At 48.8% G+C, this 15,286-nt stretch overlaps 1 protein-coding gene across 16 annotated transcripts in view; it reads right to left on the reverse strand.

Annotated features, from left to right (window-relative positions):
* RBM25 (RNA binding motif protein 25) overlaps positions 1-15,286 on the reverse strand; it is a 341,694-nt gene that overhangs the window by 311,138 nt on the left and 15,270 nt on the right. For 15 of the 16 annotated variants that reach the window (XM_085627262.1, XM_085627263.1, XM_085627259.1 and 12 more), the window contains one exon: positions 2,745-2,859. In XM_085627262.1, the coding sequence (XP_085483388.1) occupies positions 2,745-2,859 (115 nt within the window). Of the gene's footprint in view, positions 1-2,744; positions 2,860-8,635; positions 8,714-15,286 lie in introns of those variants that run through there. The other variant, XM_085627261.1, reaches the window with a different exon arrangement.

A 15,286-nucleotide genomic window follows, 5' to 3' on the forward strand; every position in this document is an offset into this window, starting at 1 on the left:
TAAGTGTCAACTTTTAAAATAGCTAAATATTGTCTAAAACTCATAACAGTAACTCAGTCGACTTTTATCACTTGATTCCAAGTACTGACCCAAGACTGAACCTAGGATCCAGTCCTGGAATTCCAAAAGTAATCTGTTGCAAATAACTTGAAACTTCCATTGAACTCAATGCATGATTGTGTTTAAAATTGTGTTGCCTATTGCAACCACTTGTAACTTTCTACAAAAGCCAATTGCATATTGAAAAAGTATTTATATAAGGCATCTCATTCTGAGAAAGTATATTTTAATACCTATTGTTGGTTCTAAAATAAAACAAGCATTTTTTATATACAAACCATTGGCCTAGAATTCAGTTCTTGAGTGTGTGAGACCATTTGCTGACAATGTGTGCAACAAATGCTTTACACTGTCCTCTGATACTGCCTTACTGCTCGACCAAGCTACCACTTTAGAGAGTAAGGTTATATCTAACTTTAGCCTCTGCCAAACTTCTGGGGACTGTGGACTCTGTACACCCTGTACCTATTTGGGAACAGTATATACAGAGCCACTTTCTCACACAGGGGCACTCGGGCTGCTGGTGCAGGGTGCTTTTGTGCCTTCGGACGCTCAATGGATTGCAATAGAGAAGCTCAAAAACGAACAAAGGCTGCAAGCTCGGGGACGAAGATTCTTCAGGTTTGACCACCACTTCGAGAGGTAAGTTGGGTAGTTGGAGGATAGGTAAGCACCCAGGAGTTGGGCACAGGGGGCCGCAGGGCGCCGGGAAATCTTACCCTCGGCTGGTCGCGGTTGGAGGTGTCCCTGGTTCTGAGGCTGCAGGCGTCGTCTGGAGCGTAGAGGTGGGTCCTTGGGTGCTGGATTCGGGGACACAGTCGCCAGGGGGACGTCTTCGCACCCGCCAAGCCTGGCCTGTGCAGGAGTGAACAGAGTGTGCAGGGTTTGCGGTTCCTGGCTGATGCCTGGGGTCAGTTACTTGCTTTGAGCAGTACCACTGCTTGTAGGAGTTCCAGTTGCTTAATGTCATAAGGTAGCCAGGACCTCCGGGGTTAGTGAGGTTGCTGGCCACTGGAGATGCCGGAGTTTAGCAGGATCAGGTTCGAGGGTCGACAGGCCGGTAGGGCTGGGGCCAAAGCAGTTGGTGTCTTCCTCTTGTGAGCAGCTGCACGGCAGGTCTTGTCTCTTGATCTTCTTTGCTGTTTCGGAATCCGGATCTAAGGAAGGCAGGTTCAGGGTGCCCCTAAATACTAAATTTAGGGGCGTTACAGGTAGGTAAAGGGCAGGGACCACTGGGTCCCTGCCACTCTCCTGTGGGAGGGGGGCAGTGGCCTAGTCCTTATTGGGCAGGGCTCCCCATCGTCAAGATGGAGAGCCCGGAGATGTGCTTCACCTCGCCTCCCCCACCTGAGGGGTGGGGTTGGCAGAGGCTGGCACACCCCCTTTCCTTCCTTGGGGTTTCCGGCCAGTCTTACCACCAGAGTGGGGGTTTAGAACCGGTAGGGGCCAGTTGCTGAGTACAGCAAGTGGCCTGGAGAAGCCCACAAAGGAGGCATGCCTTTGAAGATTCCCCTGCCCATCCTGGGGGTGGAGACCTAGCACCTCGCCCAGGATGTGCATTGTTGCAGGTCCAGGAGAGCGGATGGCTCTCTACCCAGGGGTCCAGCAACATGTCTGCTGCGTGGCAGCCTAGGTAGTCCCTCAGACAAGACGTGGACTGTAGGTTAGGTTCAGGGGGCATCTCTAAGATGCCCTCTGTTGAGCATTGTACATTAAAATCCCACACTGGCATCAGTGCGGGTTTAATGTGCTGAGAAGTTTGATACCAAACTTCAGTCTTCAGTGGAGCCATCATGGTGCTGTGGAGTTTGTGTTGACGATCTCCCAGCACCATATACTCCTACATTGGAACGCTGCACTTACAGTGCCCAGGAATGGACCAGGGTACTGTAGGGGCACAGGGCTCATGCACCTGCACCCACACAACTGGCATAGGGCACCCAGCTAGAGGGGTGGCTGATGTATGCCAGGGCAGTGTGTGTTGTGGGCATGGCACACAGGGATGTGTGCCATGCTGACTCAGTTTTGTTCTGTACCCAGACACTCAGCCTGCAAGGGCAGTGTGTGTGTGTGTGTCAGGGTACAGGGCCTGCAAGAGTGGCACAATAAGTGCTGCAGCCCATTAGGGGCCTTCCCTGGTCACAAGGCCCTGGGTACCTAGTGTACCATTTACCAGGGGCTGACATGTGGCCAGGGTTTGCCAATTTGGGTTTAGGTTTCAGCACAGTTTTTAGGGAAGGAACATAGGCCCGGGGTACCTGGTTGGCAGGAGCCCAGGACACACTCAAAGTACATTCAGCAATTCAGCAAAAAGTGGGCGCATACCATGCATGAAAGATGACACTTTCTCACAAGGGCCAACGAGTATGCCTGTCAAACTTAAACAATCAGGGTTTGTTGAGATCACATCCACCTCAAATGCTCATGAGGTAGCAAGACCTGGAACTAGTGTACTGAACACTGTTTAAAGTTACCATATACACCTATGAATGTATCTTCAATACTGCTTAAGAAAGAATAGTGTTCCAGATTAATCACACTTTTGCAAATCACATTAACTCTCAAGAGTGACTCTAGAACTAAAAAAAGATGGTATGCGGCGATATACAAATGTGTACACTGGTGCACATACAAATACAATTACAAAAAGAAACATTTTTTAGGCGTGCAATTTACAAACTTACCAGGAGGTACAGGAGGAGGGAAACCAGGAAATTGAGGCGGTGGAATCCCAGGAGGTAAAGTTGGAATTCCCATTGGAGGTCGGTTCATATGTGGTGGGAAAGACATTGTGGCAACCTGAAACCAAAAGGAGGAGAAAGAATTAGGGGTTATGCATCAATATATTAATTCACATGGAGTTCACAAACTAAAGAGACACATGAGCAAAAAAGCTAAATGAAAAATACAGACTGCTGTACTTCAGCATGAATGAGATGGCAAAAAATCTTTTCATTTAGGTTGTGCTGCATTGATGTCAATTTATGCGACAATACATGTATAACCAAAAACGAAATCAAGTCACTTGTCGAAATCTTCCAAAATGCCCTCCCTATCAACTCAGAGTAAGGAATACATTATCAGACAGGCCCTGCGACCTTGGCATGAGGATACTGATCAAAAGATCACAGTGGGTGGAGTGGTAAGTAACCATGCAAAAACGGGAAAAACCCAGATCAGCCCGGCAGATAAGGTTGGTCCAAATAAAGCACGTGGGTGGAGGGGTGCCAGGTTCCCAAAATAAAAGTTATATGCCACATGAAGTTAGGAACACTTGGTCAATCAGAGCACAACAAATAGTACACGCAGTGATCACATGCTCCCCATACCGGACATCAGAACACTTCACCCACTGGCCCTCATTGTGTCCCTTGCAAGATCAAGACCTACCTGCATTCACTAACTGGTAGCCCGATTTACAACCCCATGACTAGGCCTGCAATCCTTTCTCTAAAATAAGATCGAAATAGTTTTACGATGCTCCAAAGATTGTATAGAAATGCACTTAGAACGAATTTATGTTGACAGTCCTCAGAGCACTCCGAACTGTTCCTGTTTTGCCAAACACCCTGTCTTTTGTTTTTCTCAAGGTAAATTCATATTCCAGCAACATTAGGCGAGTCCGATAGGAAAGATTGGTTCTTCGAGCCAGACTGCAGTTGAAGGAAAAGTACGCTGCCCAAACAGATTCACATCTGTACAGCATGGAAGGTGAGCAGACGGTGCAGTTATTTTGAAACTTGTGCTGAATCCGCGAGGCGGAGGTCTGTCCTGAAGCCACAGTCTGTGGATAAGTTTACATCTGATCCTTAGTCCCAGCATTTGGTCTATGGCAAACTAGGAAGAAGTGTAAAATGTTAAACTGAGTTGTCTGCCATGAACAGAAATCTGATATTCACACGTCATGCCTCCAAACTGAAGTCACAAGGTGGCCTCGAAGACGATCCCTCGGAGGTCACCTTTTTTCAATAGCCAATGAGCTAGGGAAGGTGAAAGTTGTTTGTCGCTTGGACCGCTAGCCGTGACACAGTAGGTACGCTTCTCCTGGGTGTGATACAGGGCCTCACCGCTTGGAACTTTGATCATATAACAGAAGGTATGTGAAGGCCCTAGGTGTGATATAGGGCCAACACCTCGATCTTATTTTTTAGTCTGAAGGCTTCTTAACACTGGCATCATCTGAAAAAAGTGAGAAGTGTTATTCGCTTGGACCACTGGGTGCGACAGGGTGTAATTCGGACTTTAGGGAAAATTTGGATCTTAGAGATTAGGCGTAGCTTGTGCTTGGCCAAGGAGGGCAGGTGGTTGTTGAGTTGTTCCTTCTTCATGTAAATTGTTGCTATCTCTGTCCCAAAGCAGTTAGTCTGTCAATATCGGGCTCACTTAGTCCAGTGCACAGCATAAAATCTCCTCTCTTCTTCGGGCAGCATGGGCTTTTTTAATTCTTTTTTTTATTAGGTCTCGCCTGACCCAGCGCATGCGCTGGTCGGGTGAGACTTTTTGAGAGGGCTCCAAAAAGTGCTACCAGGCCAGCCTAGAGCTACAGTGCATTGATGTTTGATAGCGATCACTTTCGCGGCCGTTTGGCATAGCCAAAAGGTCTCGCTTTTGGGACCTTAGAAGGATTTAGTTATGCCACTGTTGCGTGGCTACTTAGAAGGTCCCAAAGGCGAGACCTATTGGCTATGCCAGAGCTTGTTTTTATTTTACAGCCACTCTTTTCTGTCAGTTTCTACTGCTTCCTCTATTCATTTTCTTAGTGTTCAGATGTTACATTCACCATGTTTTGGATATTCTTCATGTGGTGCTGCTGATAAATTATTGCAACTGTGTTTTGGGTTGAATTTGGTTTTGTCTTGTTAGGGACTTAATGAAAGTATGAAGAAGTCGCCATTTGCGCAAACTGTTGTTCCATATCGGCTATTCCACTGCTACAAGTTCAGTGCTTTGAATTTAACCATTGCCCTTTCTTTCAGGTTGTGATCCTTCACATGCATTGTGGTTTTGGTATTGTGAAAAGTCAGTTTTCAATGCACGTTTGTCCAAAGGTGAGCTTGTAGTAAGTAGTTATTGCAGGCGTAATCCGGTGTACATATTTCCCCACGATCAAATGAGAAATTTATGATTATTGTGATCCAAGAAGTTTGAGTATACTGTTCCCTTGTAAAGTTACCCACTAATCAGAGTCACTCTAAACCACGTGCAAACTAGGTTACCCACACCAGCTAAAAACTAGATATGTTTTGCTGTGAATGGCAGACACGCACTGAGGCATACACGTCCTCCTGGCTGGGGGACTTCGACACTAACATAAAAGTACACGCAAGAACACACATTCGGACTATGTACCATAAAAGAAAGCTAGAAGAGATGCACTGCTAGAACTGTAGGCCATCTTTGAGGTGGCCAAGACTCACAATCCAGTCTCAGAACACGACAATAAGGCATCCGCACCTCTCCCCACCGTGTAAGGGAGCAGAGGTGTTCCCTCTGATGCCTGCCATCCCAGCCACTCCGGCAATGGAATACACGAACCAGCCAGTTGTGGAAGCCAGATTTCCTATGAGACTCAGGCCAACAACATAGTGCCTATGGGAAGGGGCAGTCCAATTTATCAGAGTACACTGCAACTATACAGGGAGTCTTTGTGTACAGTTGCAGGGGTCCCCATCACAGAACCCCTCTAGTTGGAGCTAGGGGAACAGGATGAGGGACAGGTACTATCTCATCCTAATCTTACATCTTAGGACAGGACCTAATGACCAAGTTAGAAATGTCCATTCAGTTTGCAGGCAACAGAGACATAACATGCTCCCCCCAGACTAGTAAAACATTCCCGCACTGCATGCATTCAGGCAAGGACAGTGTCAGCCAATCAGACTCCCTTCACAGGAGGCAGTCATACAATACCTAGGGATTTTATTTTTTTAACTAAGCAGCTTAGGCCGGCTGTGGACATGTCGCACACACCATCTCCTCGCTGAAGCAGCCAAAAGAGCAAGAACACGGATAACCAACAGGGTATGTAGTGGGGAAGGGAGTTGGTACTGCAACACGCATGCCTCCGGACACACAGACACAGACTGGGTGGGAAGCAGGGCCAAAGGGCACAGGTGCAATGGCAGCAACAGCCAGAGCACCCGTGAGATAGCTTAGCCCCAATCACCAGCACAGCACTTTCAGGCATAAAGAGATGGTGCAGATGTGGTTGCCTGCCACTATGTGCTGCGCACCACAATCATTAAGCCCTTGGGAGTCTGATGAGGGGGCAGAGCTGCTACACCGACCACCACAGAGAAACAGGCACCCAAGTCCCCTCATCACAGTCTAGTTGGGATGGATTCCTATTACAAGATCAAAAGGGACCCATTCTCTGACTACATCCCAGAAACAAGATTTCCTCATGGTATGGGGTCCAGACCGCCTTTAACTCCCCCCAGGCCAATGGAGGCCCCATTTTTCTTCCAAACTGAGGATATTTTTCAGTGTCGGGAGCCAGGTTTCCCGCGCACTTGAGATAATGGGATCCCCCAAAGTCTATGCAAATAATCCGACAGATTGAAAGGCAACGCATGGTAAGGCAGGGGAGGGCGGTCACCAAAACCACCAGCTCTCAGTCCAAAACCTTTTGGCGACCGGTGAAGTTCTGGACTTGCACCGGACCCTCACATCAGTGAAATGTTGCCTCCTCTCCTCAGAATTTTCCAAGCGGCCAAAACCTGTCCACCGGGTCATGTACTTCCAGACAATGAGGGTAGCATATCACCGGTTAGAAGCCCCTGGCCACAGGAGGTAGGCTGAAATATCCTGGATCCTAGGGAGTGTGTGTGCCAGGAGGGAGGAAGTCCGCAATTATCCATCACAGCTCCTTGCACGAGAACCAGAAATAACATCCCACCACCTGGCGTAGTGATTAGCCACCTCACAAAACCTAACACACTGTTCGGGAACCATCCACAGGCTCAATTTCAGACACTGGCACAACAGCATCACAGGAGCTACTGAGCAACTCCACAGCCCCCTCTGGAACAGTAGAGGCAGCAAATCACATTAAGATCTAGGGAAGCGCCAAAAGACCTGCAAAAAAACAAAACTGAACCAGCCCAGAAGTCTCTAGGAAAAAGGAGTGACAAGGACACCTGGCGTCACTAGGGAGAACCACACTGAACACTGCATGCCAGAACTAGAGCGGCCGACACGTGAACCGAGAGCTCTGTGTGAGCTATAATAAACTCGGAATTGTGATCCACCCCTTCTACATCGCCCCGCACATGGGTAGGTCAAAAGACACACCCGCATCAATAAAATTACATCTGCGCACAAATAATGAAGTTAGGAGACTAGAGGACTGATGAAGACTATAACAAGCAGCTGATTAGACAAGATCACCCAGCGCTAGTATTCCACACGCACTACACAACGCACTTACACAGCACCTGGAATCAGTACAGGACCGCTGTGGGCGTCCAGACAGCTAGGTCATGCTATGTATGCTCACTGATACCACAAGCAGTAGGCACAGATGGGATTTATCTCAAGAGCTAGCCCCCAAAGAACGTAGAACCCCATAGAGCAGTAGTAGTAAACGTGACTAGATAAGTCCCACAGCACTATACCTTTACACCAAGTCTACAGAGATTCAAAACAAGCTAGATAGCATGCACAGGTGTGGAACCATAGGAGACGACACTATTTGGGCCCGGGGCTCTCGAAGGAGATTCTTGGAGGTAGCAAAGTCACTGCACCAGGTATCAGCGGGTTAAATTCCAGCTTAGATCACCCCTGTTAGGAAATATGGGGCACTGAGATATATAGGTTCACATGGTTGGAAGGGGCAACCCCAAATTGCACGGAAACCTACACTGAATTCCTTGCATTTCAGAGGCAAAGAAATGATTCCACTTAGCATGAATGAGAACTGTATAGCAATACTGCAGACACCGAACCTGCAACTGAGCACCTCCATGCTGATGGATCTGTATTGGCAGAGTAGGGAATTTGCATAGGCTCAGCTAGTCCCTGGATGGTGTGGCCTTACCACCCTCATGACCATACACATTCCTACCCTGGTCATCCCTGGAAAGATCTGTCAGAGTTGTACGAACATCTGCTGAAAAAACAACTCTACTACATTACTCAAGAAAATTATTATGGTTGAGCTCAGTACAAGGACATTCCCAAAGAATTGAGACAGTTTACTGACACAAATTAATGCAGGAGGATCTGTACCCTTCTTCATCTTGAATGAAGCAAACGCTGCGGGTTACAGATAACCAGGTGGGAGCTGCTGAAAATTAACAGTACTGAGCTCGGTCTAAACGCAATCAAGGCAGAACGGAGCCATCCACCTCATGGTGATGCAACACCGATAGATATTTAACTTAATGACCGCAATGGATGGAGGGGTGTGTGCCAAGATTGGTTTGTCCTGCTGTACTTTAATCCCAGGCAATGACATGGATAACTGGACACCCACTCTTTCCAGGAAGACACTGCAACGATTGCAAACGGGCATACGCAAGGAAGAAGGTGCCCCAAAGCAGGAATGGTATGAAGGCTGGTTTGCCTGGCTTACCCAGTGGTTTGCGGGACTGTGTACACCCTGTCGGGTCTCATTCTTGTACGGTTTGTGTGGGCCTCTACAATTGGGGGTTTACTGCTGTAAAAAATAAAATTGGGTAGAACGCAAATAAATAAAGTTGTAGTAGTAAATGAAACTAAACACGTGAAGCCCCCCCAACAATGTGACGGTCAAAGAGTTGGATAACTGATATAGTTAAGATTCAACTAGAGAGGGGAATGTTAATATGGATGCCCATTTACGTGACAATACATGTATATTCAAAAACGAGATCAAGTCACTGATGTCGAAATCGTCCGAGATGACCTCTCCATTATCCGAAGGTAAGAAATACATTGTCAGGAAGGACCTGCGACCTAGATATGTGACCGATTGACAGATCACAGGTGGGGTGGCACGTAACCAGCCGAACAAACAAGCTAACCGGAAAAACCCAGATTAGTTCCACGAATAGCTAGTACCACCAAAATTGTATTGTAATTGCATTTATATAGCGCTTACTAGCCCGGACGAGGCGTCAGTGTTTTTTCGGCGAGTATCACGCTACTCCGGGACCCATAGAGGATTAGTGTTGAATTAGTATAGCGAAACATAAAAGTAAGTTACGTGGTGGATAGGTTAGTCAGTTATTTATTTCGGAAGGATAGAAGAGGAAACAAGCATTTACAATGCAATAGGTCTCGCACCGACATTTTGAGCTATTGACATTGTAAATGACATTTTTTTCCTCTTTTGTAAAACAAATAAAATGCATTTTAATATGGAAATTGCTATAAAAAAAGTTTAACTGCGAAACCTATTGCATTTACACTAGTGTACTGAGTGCTGTGTCTGCTATAACCCGGGTGCATCTCTTCTTCGGAAGTGAAATAGCTCGGTGGGTTACTGCGCCGGCTGCATGTGACAAAAGTGCCATCTTTCTTGCATGTTATGCCCCCACTTTTTGCTGAATTGCTGAATGTACTTTGACTGAGTGTGCCCTGGACTCCTGCCAATCAGGTGCCCAGGGTCTATGTTCCTTCCCTAAAACCTAAAATCCCAAATTGGCAAACCCTGGCCACATGTCAGCCACTGGGAAATGGTACCCTAGGTACCCAGGACCTTGTGACCAGGGAAGGCCTCTAAGGGCTGCCGCACTTATTGTGCCACCGTTAGAGGCCCTGTAAACTAACACAACCACACTGCCCTTGCAGGCTGAGTGTCTGGGTACAAGGCAAAACAAAGAGTCGACATGGCACACATCCCCGTGTCCCATGCCCACAACCTACACTGTCCTGGAATACATCAGCCACCCCTCTAGCTGGGTGCCCTATGCCAGTGGTGTGGGCACAGAGGCAGGAGCCCTGTGCCCCTACAGTACCCAGGTCCATTCCTGGGCACTGTAAGTGCAGTGCTGCCATTTAAGAGTATATAGTGCTGAGAGCTCGTCAAACACGAACTCCACAGCACCATAATGGCAACACTGAAGACTGAAAAGTTTGGTATCAAACTTCTCAGCACATTAAACCCACACTGATGCCAGTGTGGGATTTAATGTACCAAGCACCACAGAGGGCATCTTAGAGATGCCCCCTGAAACCTAACCTACAATCCACATCTGGTCTGGGAGGCTGCCTAGGCTGCCACACAGCAGACATGTTGCTGGACCCCCTGGGTGGAGAGCCCCCGCTCTCCTGGGCCAGCAACAATGCACATCCTAGGCGGTGCGCTAGGTCTCCTCCCCCAGGATGGGCAGGGGGAAGCTTCAAAGGCATGCCGCCTTTGTGAGCTTCTCCAGCCCACTTGCTGTACTCAGCAACTGGCCCCTACCGGTTCTAAACCTCCACTCTGGTGGGAAGACTGGCCGGAAACCCCAAGGAAGGACAGGGGGTGTGCCAGCCTCTGCCAACCCCACCCCTCAGGTGGGGGAGGCAAGCTGAAGCACATCTTCGGGCTCTCGCCATCTTGAAGATGGGGAGCACTGCCCAATCAGGACTAGGCCACTGCCCCTCCTCCCACAGGAGAGGGACAGGATAGGGGGTGTACCCACCCCAGGGCAGGGACCCAGTGGTCCCTGCCCTTTACCTACCTGTAACGCCCCTACCGGCCCGTCGACGCTAGAACCTGCTCCTGGTACATCCCGGCACCTCTTGTGGCCAGCAACCTCACAAACACCGGAGGACCTGGCTACCTTTTGACTGAGCATCTGGGACTCCCAAGAGTAGTGGCACTTCTCAAAGCAAGTAACTGACCCATGGCATAAGCCGGGAACCGCGAACCCTGCACACTCTGCACCCGCCAAGCCTGGCATGTGCTGGAGTGGACAAAGACCGCGAGGACGTCCCCCCTGCGACTGACCCTGAATCTGGCACCCAAGGACCCACCTCGACGCTCCCGACGCCTGCCGCCTCAGAACCAGGCCCCCCCCGTGAGAAAGTGGATCTGTATATACTGTTACCAAATAGGTAGGAGTGTGTACAGAGTCCACAGTCCCCAGAAGTTTGGCAGAGGCTAAAGTTAGATATGACCTTACTCTCTAAAGTGGTAGCTTGGTCGAGCAGTAAGGCAGTATCAGAGGACAGTGTAAAGCATTTGTTGCACACAGTCAGCAAATGGTCTCACACACTCAATAACTGAACTCTAGGCCAATGGTTTATATAAAAAAAAATATATCTGTTTTATTTTAGAACCAACAATAGGTATTTAAATATACTTTCTCAGAATGAGATGCTTTAGTTAAATACTTTTGCAATATGCAATTGACTTTTGTAGATAGTTACAGGTTGTTGCAATAGGCAACACAATTTCAAACAATAATGCATTGAGCTCAGACGTTTTAAGTTATTTGCAATAGATCACTTTCAGGATTACTTTTGTAACTCCAGGACTGGATCCTAGATTCAGTCCTGGATCCTAGATTCAGTCCTGGGACAGGTCTTGGAAACAAGTGAGTAAATTCGTTTTAGTTACTGTTGTAATTTTTAGGCAATATTTAGCTATTTTAAAAGTGGACACTTAGAAGAAATTTCATAGAAAAACAGTCAATGATTCCCTATGGGAGAAAATTGGGTTAATGGTAGGTACGGCTGTGAATATTTTTCAGGGTCAGTGCTGGGCACCAAGATTCAGCACTGGAATCTCTCTCTCCTAATAGCAGGGGAGTATTTTCGTTTTCGTTACTCGGTTGATTTTTGGTGACAATTTTAAGTTTTAGAAACTCCACAACTAGACGAAATTTCAGAAGAAACCAGTCAATGTTACCCTTTGGAGGAAAATTGGGTTATCAGCTTTTGGGTAAGTACTGGCAGAGTTAAGGTTCTGGGCACAGACTCAAGGGTCTCCCAGGGTCAGGCAAGTACAGTTGTTACACCCCCAGCGGCACAGGGGCAGCCGGGTGCAGAGTGAGTTAGGCCCAATGTTATCCTATGGGAGGCAGGGGGGCCTTGGTTGTTGGCTGCTGACTAGCAGGCCACATGGCTGTGGGAGCTGGGCTCCTGGTCACTTGCTCAGGGCAAATGGGGAAGTAGAAATGTGTAGAGGTTACACTGCCAGGGCCACTCGGGCGGCTGGGTGCAGGGTGCTTTTGAGCCTTCGGGCGCTCAATGGATTTCAGTGGGAAAGCTCCTGGTTGAAAAAAGGCTGCAAGCTCGGGGACGAAGATTCTTTAGGTGCCACCACCACTTTGAGAGGTAAGTTGGGTAGTTGGAGGATAGGTAGGTACCCAGGAGCTGGGTACAGGGGGCCGCAGGGCGCCGGGGTGCCTTTTGGTGTTGGGAAATCTGTTGATCGCGGTTGGGGGGGGTACCTGGTTCTGAGGCTGCAGGCGTTGTCAGGAGCGTCGAGGTGAGTCCTTGGGTGCCTGATTCGAGGTCACAGTCGCCGGGGGGACGTCCTCGGGGTCTTTGTTTACTCCGGCACAGGCCAGCCTTGGAGGGTGCAGAGTGTGAAGGGTTCGCGGTTTCGGGCTGATGCCAGGGGTTAGAAGCTGGTTTTGAGCAGAGCCTCTGCTCGTGGGAGTCCTAGGTGCTTCGAGCCAAAAGATAGCCAGGTCCTCCGGGGTTTGTGAGGTTGATGGCCACAAGGTGCGCCGGGATGTAGCAGGAGCAGGTTCGAGGGTCGACAGGCCGGTGGGGCTGGGGCCAAAGCAGCTGGTGTCTTCCTCTTCTTAGCAGCTGCACGGCAGGTCTTCTTTCTTCTTGCTCTGCTTTGTTTTACGGAATCTGGAATCTAAGGAAGGAAGGTTCAGGGTGCCCCTAAATACTAGATTTAGGGGCGTTACAGGTAGGCAAAGGGCAGGGACCAATGGGTCCCTGTCCTGGGGTGGGTACACCCCCTATTCTGCCACTCTCCTGTGGGAGGGGGGCAGTAGCCTAGTCCTGATTGGGCAGGCACTCCCATCTTCAAGATGGCGAGGGCCCGGAGATGTGCTTCACCTAGTCTCTCCCACCTGAGGGGTGGGGTTGGCAGGCTGGCACATCCCCTGTCCCTATTTGGGGTTTCCGGCCAGGCATCCCGCCAGAGTGGGGGCAGAAAGTGGCCTGGGGAAGCTCAGAGGCGGCCTTTGAAGCTTCCCCCTGTCCATCCTGGGGGAGGAGACCTAGCACCTCGCCCAAGATGTGCATTGTTGCAGGCCCAGGAGAGCGGGGGCTCTCCTACCCAGGGGTCCAGCAACATGTCTGCTGTGTGGCGGCCTCTCAGACCAGACGTGGATTGTAGGTTAGGTTTCAGGGACCATCTCGAAGATGCCTTGTGTGGTGCTTTGTACATTAAATCCCACACTGGCAACAGTGCGGGTTTAATGTGCTGAGAAGTTTGATACCAAACTTCAGTCTTCAGTGTTGCCATTATGGTGCAGTGGAGTTCGTGATTGGCGAGCTCTCAGCACCATGTACTCTTAAATGGCAACACCGCGCTTACAGTGCCCAGGAATGGACCTGGGTACTGTAGGGGCACAGGGCTCATGCACCTGTGCCCACACCACTGGCATAGGACACCCAGCTAGAGGGGTGGCTGATGTATGCCAGGGCAGTGTAGGTGGTGGGCATGGCACACAGGGATGTGTGCCATGTCGACTCTTTGTTTTGTCTTGTACCCAGACACTCAGCCTGCAAGGCAGTGTGTGTGTGTTAGGGTACAGGGCCTCTAAGGGTGGCACAATGAGTGCTGCACCCCTTAGAGGCCTTCCCTGGTCACAAGGCCCTGGGTGCCATTTACCAGGAGCTGACGTGTGGCCAGGGTTTGCCAATTTGGGTTTGAGGGTTTTAGGGAAGGAACATAGGGTCTGGGCACCTGATTGGCAGGAGTCCAGGGCACACAGTACATTCAGCATAAAGTGAGGGCATACCATGCAAGAAAGATGGCACTTTCTCACACACCCCCAACCACGTTCATCAGAGGGTAAGATATCCAGACACCAAAAGGCACCCCTGAACTCAGCGAACTGCGGCCCCCTGTGCCCCGCTCCTGGGTACCTACTTATCCTCCAACTACCCAACTTACCTTTCGAAGTGGTGGTCGAACCAGAAGTATCTTTGTCCCCGAGCTTGCAGCCTTTATTCGTTCTTGAGTTTCTCCATTGAACGCCAGACGGCTCAAAAGCACCCTGCACCCAGCCGCCCTGGCAGTGTAACTTCTACTCTAAGCTACTTCCCCGTTTGCCCTGAGCAAGTGACCAGGAGCCATGCTCCCACAGCCGCGTGGCCCGCTAGCCAGCAGCCACCAACCACGGGCCCCCCTGCCTCCCATAGGATTACATTGGGCCTACCTCACACTGCACCCAGCTGCCCCTGTGCCGCTGAGGGTGAACAACTGTACTTACCTGACCCTGGGAGACCCCAGAGTCTATGCTCAGAACCTCAACTCTGCCAGTCGAGTACTTACCCAAAAGCCGATAACCCAATTTTCTTCCATAGGGTAACATTGGCTGGTTTCTTCTGAAAGTGGTGAGTTTCTAAAACTTAAAATATTCACCTAAAATCAACCGAGTAACGAAAACGAAAATACTGACCTGCAATTAGGAGAGTTCCCAGTGCTGGATCTTGGTGCCCAGCACTGACCCTGAAAAGTACTTACCACTAACCCAATTTTCTTCCATAGGAAACCATTGACTGTTTGCGAAATTTCTTCTAAGTGTCGATTTTTGCAAAGTACAAATATTCTTTAAAAATCGTACCAACTGTGAAAACGTAATTACTTACCTGTTTTAGATAGATGTCCCACTACTGAACCTAGGAGAACAGCACTGGATTACAAAAGTAACGAGAACCTACTTTACCTGCAACTTGAATTTCCTTCCATAGGATAACATTGCCTAGTTTTTGCTGAAAAAAGTTTCCAAGTGTCAATTTTGCTAACTTACAAATATTCGTTAAAAGTCGCCTGTATAACCTAAACGCATTCTCTCAACTGCTTACAGGTGGTACACTAGTTCTGGATCCAGGATCCAACACGGAGCTAGAAAAAGTAACAATAACCCCACTTACCTGCTAAGTGAATTCCCATTGAGCTCAAAGTATTATTGTGTTTGAAATGGTGTTGCCTATTGCAACAAACTAACTATTGCATTCAAAAGTCAATTGCCTATTGCAAAGTATTTAACTAAAGCATCTCATTCTGAGAAATTATATTGTGATACCTATTGTTGGTTCTAAAACAAAAACAACCATA

The sequence above is a fragment of the Triturus cristatus genome, chromosome 9, assembly GCF_964204655.1.
Source record: "Triturus cristatus chromosome 9, aTriCri1.1, whole genome shotgun sequence".
In the NCBI taxonomy this organism is placed as follows: Eukaryota; Metazoa; Chordata; class Amphibia; order Caudata; family Salamandridae; genus Triturus; species Triturus cristatus.